This window comes from Nanorana parkeri, unplaced genomic scaffold (genome assembly GCF_000935625.1).
Source record: "Nanorana parkeri isolate BGI_ZX_2015 unplaced genomic scaffold, ASM93562v1 scaffold259, whole genome shotgun sequence".
Classification (NCBI taxonomy): Eukaryota; Metazoa; Chordata; class Amphibia; order Anura; family Dicroglossidae; genus Nanorana; species Nanorana parkeri.
Genome location: NW_017306527.1, coordinates 1140375 through 1149937, shown reverse-complemented (window position 1 = coordinate 1149937; position 9563 = coordinate 1140375). Strand labels below are relative to the sequence as shown.

Here is a 9563-nt window from a genome sequence, read left to right as displayed (position 1 = left end):
ATACAAAAGGCTTTAGTATAACAAAATAAGATAGTCATGCCAGACATGATCCTTAAAATAACAAATACACAATTTCATAATTAAATATTTGATGTTCTTTTTTTCAATATGTCACATGTTAAACATGTAAGTAAGGGTTGTCTAACTTATGGTTCAGGGACAAATATAGAGCACACCATAGATACCCAATATCCTTAAAAGAGACAAAGTCACAAAACCTTTCCTTCCCCTGCCATGCTGATTTAAGGACTTACCCTAAATGATGCTTCTTGATCCGATCATCTTCCTTCCACTTGTGTTCAGCAATCCCTCCAGCACTGGTGTCGGTCTCTGATCCAGCGTTGACTGCTGAGTCTTCTGTGTCCTACGATGTCTGTCCGATGTGCACGCTCATGACTGCATGCATTGCCTTTTACCGAGTTTCTCCTCTTCTCCACGCCGAAGATCTGTACTGTGCTTGCGCCCGTCCCATCATCCTGCTCGGCCGCTCACGAAGCTCCAGATCGTCAGGCAGAAGTGAGCGTCGGTTACACAGGTAAGTAAATAACCTTTTTTGTAACTTTTCTTTATTAAAAAAAATATTTTTTTTTGCATATATCTACTGCTTGCTAGCAGTAGATATATGCAAAAAAACAACCGAGAGCGTTAAGTATACTTTAAGACTTTATTGATGGAAGGTCCAACAAGGCTGAACTCAGTTTATCAGCTTTGGCATGTGTTAGTAAAGCTGTTGCAGCTACATAGTGTATTCAAGTGAATTATGCCTTGGGTTTCTTTTTCAGGACAAAATGAGCCTTAATTTGGTGGTAAATGCGGATAGATTGCTCATGGGCAGGGCTCGAAAATCCACTCGTCTGCGACGAGCAGACAGTGGAGCCCAACGAGCAGCTTCCCGGCCGGCTGTTGTAATTACACGGCCGGCCGGGAGCTTTACAGTCAAGCGATCGAGCGTCTCGAGAGACGCTCGATCGCTTGTATCAGCAGCTGTCACTGCCGTTGCCGGTCCCGAGATCCGCTGTGCCCGATGCAGCCGGGACCGGCACGGCTCTGTGACAGGAGATCAAAAGGGTACTGTAGAACAGAGGAGAAAGTCAAAGTAGAGGGCTCTCCTACTAGTGATCACGGAGACAGTCTATGACAGTGATCACATGATTGGGACCTAGTCCTGTCAGCTCCCAATAGTTAGACAAAGACCAGGAGCTGTAGGTGACAGTTCTGTCAATGTGCTGTGCTGTCTCACAATCCAGAACACTTCCAGTACAAGCACATGCTGCATTTATGCAGCGCCACGTAAGAAAGCCCACTTCAGTGACACCACATGTACGTGTTACACCGTCGTAAAGGGGTTAAAAGCCAGTTGGCGACACCTAAAAGGAAACCTGAAGTAAGCTCAATATGTAGCCTGCCATTGCTAAATTCTGCTTTTAAATAAATTAGTCGCCTGGTTGTCATGTCAACTCGATAGCATCAATATTTCCTGAGTCACTGACCTGGAGAAAGCATTTAAAAAGAGTGGTCAGCCGGGGTAGTCTACATACAGGTGAAACTCGAATAATTAGAATATCATGCAAAAGTAATTGCAGTAAGTGCTGCAAAAGGGGCCCAAACCAAGTACTGAGTACATATGCATGCTTGTACTTTTCAGAGGTCCGATATTGTTCTATGTACAATCCTTGTTTTATTGATTGCATGTAATAATCTACTTTTTTGAGGTTGTGGATTTGGGGTTCTTGGGGTTTTCATGAGCTGTAAGCCATAATCATCACAATTATGACAAATCACGGCTTGAATTATCTTGCTTTGCATGTAATGAGTCTACCTCATATATTAGTTTCACCTTTTAAGTTGCATTAGTGAAATAAATGAACTTTGCACGATATTCTAATTATTCGAGTTTCACCTGTATGTCTTTTATACAGGTTTCCATCAGAAAATGCCAGTCGAAGGGAATCCGATTTAAAATTCTTTCACCATTTACAAATGTATAAACTGAGATTCTATATTTTTTATTTGTATAAAATAGTTACTTCCCAAACAAACATGTTTACCTGACAATTATTTAATATTTTTGAAAATATTGCTAAAGTAAACATAGAAACCGCTATACATTTCAGTATCCCGGCACAATTGTCGGGATCCGCTTCAGCTGCGGCGTCTCCAGTATACCGCGAGCTACAGCTCACGGTATACTGAGCCTAGGGTGATGGGAGAATGCTGGTTTGTGTCCTCCTGTTACCCTAAGGAGAACTATGGGGAAAAGACTTAAACCCATAGTTCTCCTTTAAACAAAACCACAGCATATGAAATATTGCAACACTCCTTTGTGAAAAAAAAAGTTAATTATTAGTAAAAAGCAATGAACAAATCCCTTACCACTTGAAGCTAGGTTATTTAAACAAAGACACGCCTGACTTGAGACCTGGTTAAAACAAAAATAAAAAAAGTGAGAGGGACAGAACAGGTTTATTCCACAGAGCTTATTTGCGGTTTATGACCATGGACATGCAAAGTTCAACCACTCCTCTGTGTTAACAGTAAAGTTAAAGTGTATATATGGGCAAAATAAAAAACACACCCCACACACACACGGTAAGTACACCTCTGCAGTGCTGCACTATGCCACATTTCCTCATGTGCTGCAATAGAGAAATACCTGGTACTGAGGGATCAAGGTGACTGCCTTTCTATCATCGAGGGCAACTTACATATTTCCATCCCAACAAGTTCCCTTTAAAGAATGTAAATAGTGTGCATCACTATGCTTTAAAAATATAACATCACCTTCTGCACAGAGGAAGACATCAGAGAGACCAGCATACGGAGTAGGAATTTATCACCAATGGCTAGCATGGCTTTATGATGCTCTGGATTAGCGGCAATGTTACCCAAGGAGGCACAACTGTAGTACTGCAAGAAAGATGAAACAAAGACAGACACAGTCTTTAAAAAGGTCATAAAACCATTTGTCTTGCTTACACACTTACTTTAAAAATGTTATAAAATGGTTCAGTCAAAATATCATAAAAGAAAACACTAACTCACCTTTTTATCAACCATGCAGTATAATACTATGAAAGGTTGCTGAATGTTCCAGTGGGGTATAATAAAAAGGAAAATTATCAGTTTTGTACTTAAAGTAAAATCTTTTTCTTGGGAGTCCATTGAGGTACACAGGAATTCAAAAAGTGACACATTATACTGTCACCTACAGGATTTGAACACTGGCAAACAAAAACATTGTGGCCAGCTCAGTATAACCCCTACTTCCTTCCAGCATGCCTCAGTTTTGTTTTTTTAAACAGTACCAAGAGCAAAATCATAGACATAGAGGGGTGTGACCTGCGTTCCTCAAATGGACTCCAAGAAAAATATTTTACAGTTAGTACAAATTTTTTTTTTTTTAAAAAGCAGTCCAATTGAGGGGTGGACAACAATAGAACATTAACAGGCCTGCAAAAAAAAAAAGAAATGAGTGACTTCCTGCAGCTTAAAGAGCCACCTAAAGCACCTTACGCCTAAGCCTTGCATGGGAAGAGGCCTGAAAACCCAGCTGGTAAAAAACTTAGAGAACTTGCGAGTAGAAGAGCAGATGGCAGCCTTGCAAATATAAGAAAAAGTTGCCCGATTCCAAAAAGCCCAAAAACCACTCACAGTTTTAGCAAACTATGCCTTAATGGAAAAGGGTGGAGCCACTGAAAAATGGTGGAACGAGAAACAGGTTCTCCTTTATAGGAACCATTAAGAAAAGTCACAGTGGACACAGTGGCTGTCAGGTAAACCCACACCGCCCACCGCCTGGACTACAATCGAGATAATGATGGGAGACCTTCTTCTAATGATCTGGAGATAGGCAGGAGGGACAGAACAGCAATGTCTTGGTTGAGGTAAAAAGGCTGAAACCACCATCTTGACCCTGTGTAAGGCCAGAAAGGGTTCTTTACAAGAGAAGACCAGCAGATAAAACACTTGTTTTGCAGAGGTAAATGGCAACGAGGATGTAACCTTGTGAAAGAGAGTGGCAAGGGAAATATATCTCTGATCAGTTCAAATGGCAGTTTTTGGAGTGCTGAGAGAACTAAAACCAGATCACACAGTTGCAGGGAAGCACACAGGGGAAACACCCTGTACAAGGGTCTTAAAATCAAAGAATGAGAAGTCATTGGTCTCTGGAACAAGATCACAAGGGCCAAGAACTGACCCTTGATAGTGCTAAGGGCGAGATTTTGATCTAAGCCTTCATGAAAAAACGCCAGGGTTTGTCCCACTGAGAATTTTCTGTGATGAAAGTTTCTTGACTCGCACCAACTGAGGGATGCTTTCCATGTGCAGTGATTTTCCTCTGGTGGGGGAAACGGGTAGAGGGCAACTATGCCCCTTGAAGGGCATATGGAGCAAACACTTTTTGCATGCCTGTCATGCAACCCAATATTTTAACCAAAGAGTCCTCCTCGTATTCACTGGCAGGAGACTTAAAATGAGATGGGAGACCTCTAGGAACTCCTTTACACTGCACTAGTAGAAGCTACCAACTGATCCTCAAGGTTTAAAGTGGTGCTTACAATAAGAGCCAAGAGGATCTTGGGGATAATGGCATAAGCCTGTGACTTCTCATGTGTAGGATCGTTGGCTAATTGATAAGTGTCTGCGTGTGGCTGTTAATGCCACACGCAGTCAGATAGGGATTCTACAGGGGACGGTATGAAAGCATGCTTGTGGCCTCTGCAGTCAGAGAGATCAATCAAATTTGCCATTTGTCCCAAGAAATCCCACATGACTGTGTGAAAACCCGTGTGGGATAGAGCTGATGGAGTCTTCACTGGCTTCATTGGGCATGGCCCCATAGATGGCATAGACTTAAGCAGAGGACAAAATTCCAGGACGCCAGTGTCAGACACCTCATAGGGCACAGTGCAAGCAGCAACGGGACAGTAAGGGGCCCGTGAGCCACCTGGGACAGCCCCCTTTGTGTCTACAATCCAATATGTTGCAGCTCAAGGCAGGGACAGCACAGATCCAGGGTACAAGGCTAGGCCTGAAATATTCACAAACCCAGCTGCTGTATAGCAGAAGAGGATTAGGCGGCCAGGTCACTGTAGGGAGGCAGTCAGAAACAGCAGCTGAAATGTGCTTATTGAATGCTGAATGGCGGGAAAGAAAACGCAGAGCGTGCACGCGACTCCTGGAGTGTGGTATTTGTATGAAGCTGGAACACTCTTGACGTGGGAAGTAAGTGTGAGAATTGGAGCAGTGATTTGTCTTCTGAAACAGGGTCATACTTGGAGCTGTGTCACAGCTGTGGACAGAGTATTCTCCGTGGCAAACCTTTACAGTCTACGCAGTTCTGGAAAGCGCCACAATGCAGAGCACAGTGCTCAAAAGGTCACATTCTGGGCTAGCTGGGTCTGGGTATGGCACTCCAAAGTCAAGCTTAGGAAAGGCCGATCCAGATAGCGGTGATAGGGAGACCAGCCCAGCAGTAGATCAGGAATCTTGATAGAAGAGATTTTTTTCATCCATCAAGATTTCTGATACATTACGTTTTCTGCAGGACAGAAGATGTCCATCCTCCTAGGACACCGACACAAAACTGAGGGATGCTAAGGCATACTGGGCTAGCCCACAATTTTGTTTTTGCCAGTATCCAATCCTCCTGTAGGCAGCAGCATAACCATTCTGAATTCCTGTGTCCCTCTATGGAAAAGAAACAAACATACAGCTGTGGCCAAAAGTTTTGAGAATGACACAAATATTAATTTTCACGAAGTCTGCTGCTTCAGTGTTTTAGGATCTCCTTGTCAGATATTACTATGGTATACTGAAGTATAATTACAATTACTTTAATGTAAGAGTCAGAGGCTTTTATTGACAATTACATTAAGTTTATGCAAAGAGTCAATATTTGCAGTGTTGACCCTTCTTATTCAAGACCTCTGCAATTCACCCTGGCATGCTGTCAATCAACTTCTGGGCCACATCCTGACTGATGGCAGCCCATTCTTGTATAACCAATGCTTGGAGTTTGTCAGAATTTATAGGGGGTTTTTGTTCACCTGCCTCTTGAGGATTGACCACAAGTTCTAAATGGGAGTCTGGGGAGTTTCCTGGCCATGGACCCACAATGTTGATATTTTTTCCCCCAAGTCACTTAGTTATCACTTTTGCCTTATAGCAAGGTGGTCCATCATGCTGGAAAAGGCATTGTTCATCACCTAACTGTTCTTGAATGGTTGGGAGAAGTTGCTCTCGGGGGATGTTTTTGTACCAGTCTTTATTCATGGCTGTGTTCTTAGGCAAAATTGTGAGTGAGCCCAGTCCCTTGGCTGAGAAGCAACCCCTCACATGAATGATCTCAGGATGTTTTACTGTTGGCATGACACAGGTATTTTTCGGATGCCCCAAACAATCAGAAAGGGGATTCAGAGAAAATTACTTTACCCCCTGTCCTCAGCAGTCCAACCCCTGAGGGGTTGTATGGCTGGCCATTTTTTAGCAATAAAGTAAAGTGTAGAGAACAAAAATAAAGAAAATTAAAAGCCACATTACAAAATAAATTTAAAAAAAAAAAAAAAAAAAAAAGCAAAATTATTTTTTCCCCCCACATACATGCCCATAGAAACGTAAACGCTCATCAGGTGCGCCTACGTGCGAAAACACAAATGCACCGCACATTTTAGATATCACTGTGAACGTCAGAGTGAGAGCAATAATTCTAGGGCCATTAATCATGGTTACCACTAAATTTATGAGCAGTAAAAGTTTTTAAAGCGTCACATATGGGTAATTTTGGGTTTGGTAGTTTGAGATTTTGTGGGCACACGAAGTTTTGAAGCCTGACATGTTTGGTATCTTTTTACCCGACACAACCCCATATTTTACGAAAAAATTGGGTAATAAAATGTTTGAAACAGTTTATTTTTTTCTAAATTTCCTGTATTTTTTTTTTTATATATAGTAAAAAAAAAAAATTAAAAACCCAGCGGTGATTAAATGTCACCAAAAGCAATCTCTAGCCATCCCCCAAAACATTATTTAAAATTAAATGTGGTAACAGCATTGCATGATTGAATAAATGTCAAACTACTGCAGCGCTGAATACTAAAAAATGGCCTGCAGAAGAAGGGGATTTAACACCCCGGGCATAAAGAAGTATGATCCAGTGCCGTCATTTTCATTAGTTGGTAAGCCACCTAGAACATGAATGTGTTCAAACATATTCTTGTTTCTGATCAGCGACCCACCGCATAGTATTCGCCTTCATAAACAACTAATATTTCTAAGAAATGGATCAGGTTCAATTAGTGTATACAGGTACTCCTCACTTAACGACCGAGTTCATTTCCTACGACCAGGTCGTTAAGTGAGGAACTCTATACAGTACTGTACTGCATTAGTACAGTACTGTATAGCGTTGCAGATGTACAGTACCGAACAGTGTACTGTACATCGGGCACTGAAAATACTCATCAGGACTTGCAGTGAAGATCGGAGGACGTCACTTCCCCTGGCGACACGTCGCACTGGCGCGCGAGGTCGGAGGAGGACGGTCGTAAGTTCGAGTGGTCGCAAAACAGGTAAGTCGTTAAGCGAGGAGCATCTGTATTATTTTAACTAGAACCCACCAAAATACTTAAGGGCTGGGCCTGTGACAGTGTAAGGCCTCATTCAGTTTGGGAGTACATTAGGGATGCACCGATACTAGTATCAATGCAAATACTGAGTATTTGGGAGGGTACTCGTACTCGCCCAAATGCTCCAATACTTACCCCCGATGCCAGAACTTCCGGTCAGTGGGAGATTTCCTCTGACCAGCAGTGCCACCAGTGAGCATGAAGCCGGCTCCATGCAAACAGAAGTACCGGTATCGGTGAGTACAGAAATATAAATATCCGTACTAGATACCAAAAAAACGGTATCAATGCATCCGTAGCGTACATGTCCGTGCAGCGTGCATGCCCATAATCGGGCCGATCCCCGGAGGGACAGGTGCTGTGTGTAATTGCTTGCAGCAGCCTGTTCTTCCCCATGGGAGGACGCGGCCGTATGCAGCCATTCGTACACCCTTAACTTGCACACCCGTGCGAGTCTGGTGTCCGCGGTTGGACGCAGACTGTCCGAAGGAGGCCTAAGAAAGCAATGTGCAGGGTACCATCAAAACTAATTAAATAGCATCATGAAAGAAACAAAACAATACTGTTTCAGATTAGGCACATGAGTGGTACCCAACTCTGAATTATTGGCTTTGTATGTCAATCTCATGTCTCTTGACATAATCCAATAGTTTAAATAACATATACAACATCTTTCAGACTGACCAAAGAACAGTAAGCATGCAGCGAGACCTGAATTTTCACTAAAATTTAGAGTACATTACATTTTGAGTGATTATTTTTAGCTATCACAACGTTACCTTAAAGTAATTTTTTTTACATTAAAAGAATTAAACTTTCCTTTTAGTCAAATTTGTTTAAATGGCTTATTTTAAATCATAGGAGTGCTGCTATACATACATGATATATATTTCTGAAATGAAAAAAGAAAATATATATATATATATATATATGTTTTTATCTACCAAAATACTTATATATTTCTGATCGGCCTCTACTGTAATACACACACACAGACACACACACACACCATAGCCAGAAGAGTGACCCAAATATTCAATACAGCAGATCTGTAGCTTCCTGCGTCATCTGCCCATTATAGTATTAATGACCATCACCACAATGTAGAGGTTCTCTTTGCACTCCACTACTTCCACTCCCAGCTCCTCTAAACCTGTTAGACTGACAGCACTGTGAAATTAACTGCATTTTCTTCTATTAAATTTAATTTCTGCAAAGCAGGAGACTTCAAAAAAGATATTAAAATATATTTCAGGCAGTTATACTAGCAATATTTTAGAATACATTAATGATTTTGTATTGCATAGAAGACTAGAATAAAGGCTGTTTTTCAAGTTTGTGAATAAAATAAAATGCTTGGCTTTACAATATAGCTATGCTCTTCATGCACAGTACGTTCTTTGCAAAACAGTGCAGTTAGGCCACAAGTACAACTTTTGACAGAATATTTGTTAGAAATATAGTCTATGGCCATTTAAAAGATGCACATATGGCAATACACTGCTTAAACCAAGTACCTCCAGAAAGACGTGAGGGCACAACAAGGAGTTGGAGGGGGATGAGGTATAATTGTAAATGGGGATATTTTATTGAGAGTGGATAGCTGTATCAGCGGGAAATATAAACTGCTTCAGGGCTTGTTCTAGGGCTACAACAAGTGATTATTTTCATAATCGATTAATTGGCTATTTCTTTTTTCGATTAATCTGATTAAAAAAAATTGAATAAATGCCATCCTCAAATTTAAAATCAAAATACACAAATGGAGTGTTACAAAGTTTACTTCAGAAAAAGACTGCATGCACAATGTTTTGAAAATCGCACTGCACTTGAAAGCACGTCATTGCGGGTGATCACAATGTGGGTGGGAGGCGCATTCATGATTACATTGAAATGAATACCACTGCATCGCACCTCCCGCAGCAGAATTTGTCA

The 9563-nt window shown here is 41.5% G+C and overlaps 1 protein-coding gene across 1 annotated transcript in view; it reads right to left on the bottom strand.

Annotated features, from left to right (window-relative positions):
* The window catches only part of LOC108787399 (vacuolar protein 8-like), a 56485-nt gene that overhangs the window by 20853 nt on the left and 26069 nt on the right, over positions 1-9563 (bottom strand). The window contains exons 7-8 of the mRNA XM_018556936.1: positions 2782-2907; positions 2374-2419 (exon numbers count right to left, since the gene is read on the bottom strand). Of these exons, the coding sequence (XP_018412438.1) occupies positions 2374-2419; positions 2782-2907 (172 nt within the window). The remainder of the gene's footprint in view (positions 1-2373; positions 2420-2781; positions 2908-9563) is intronic.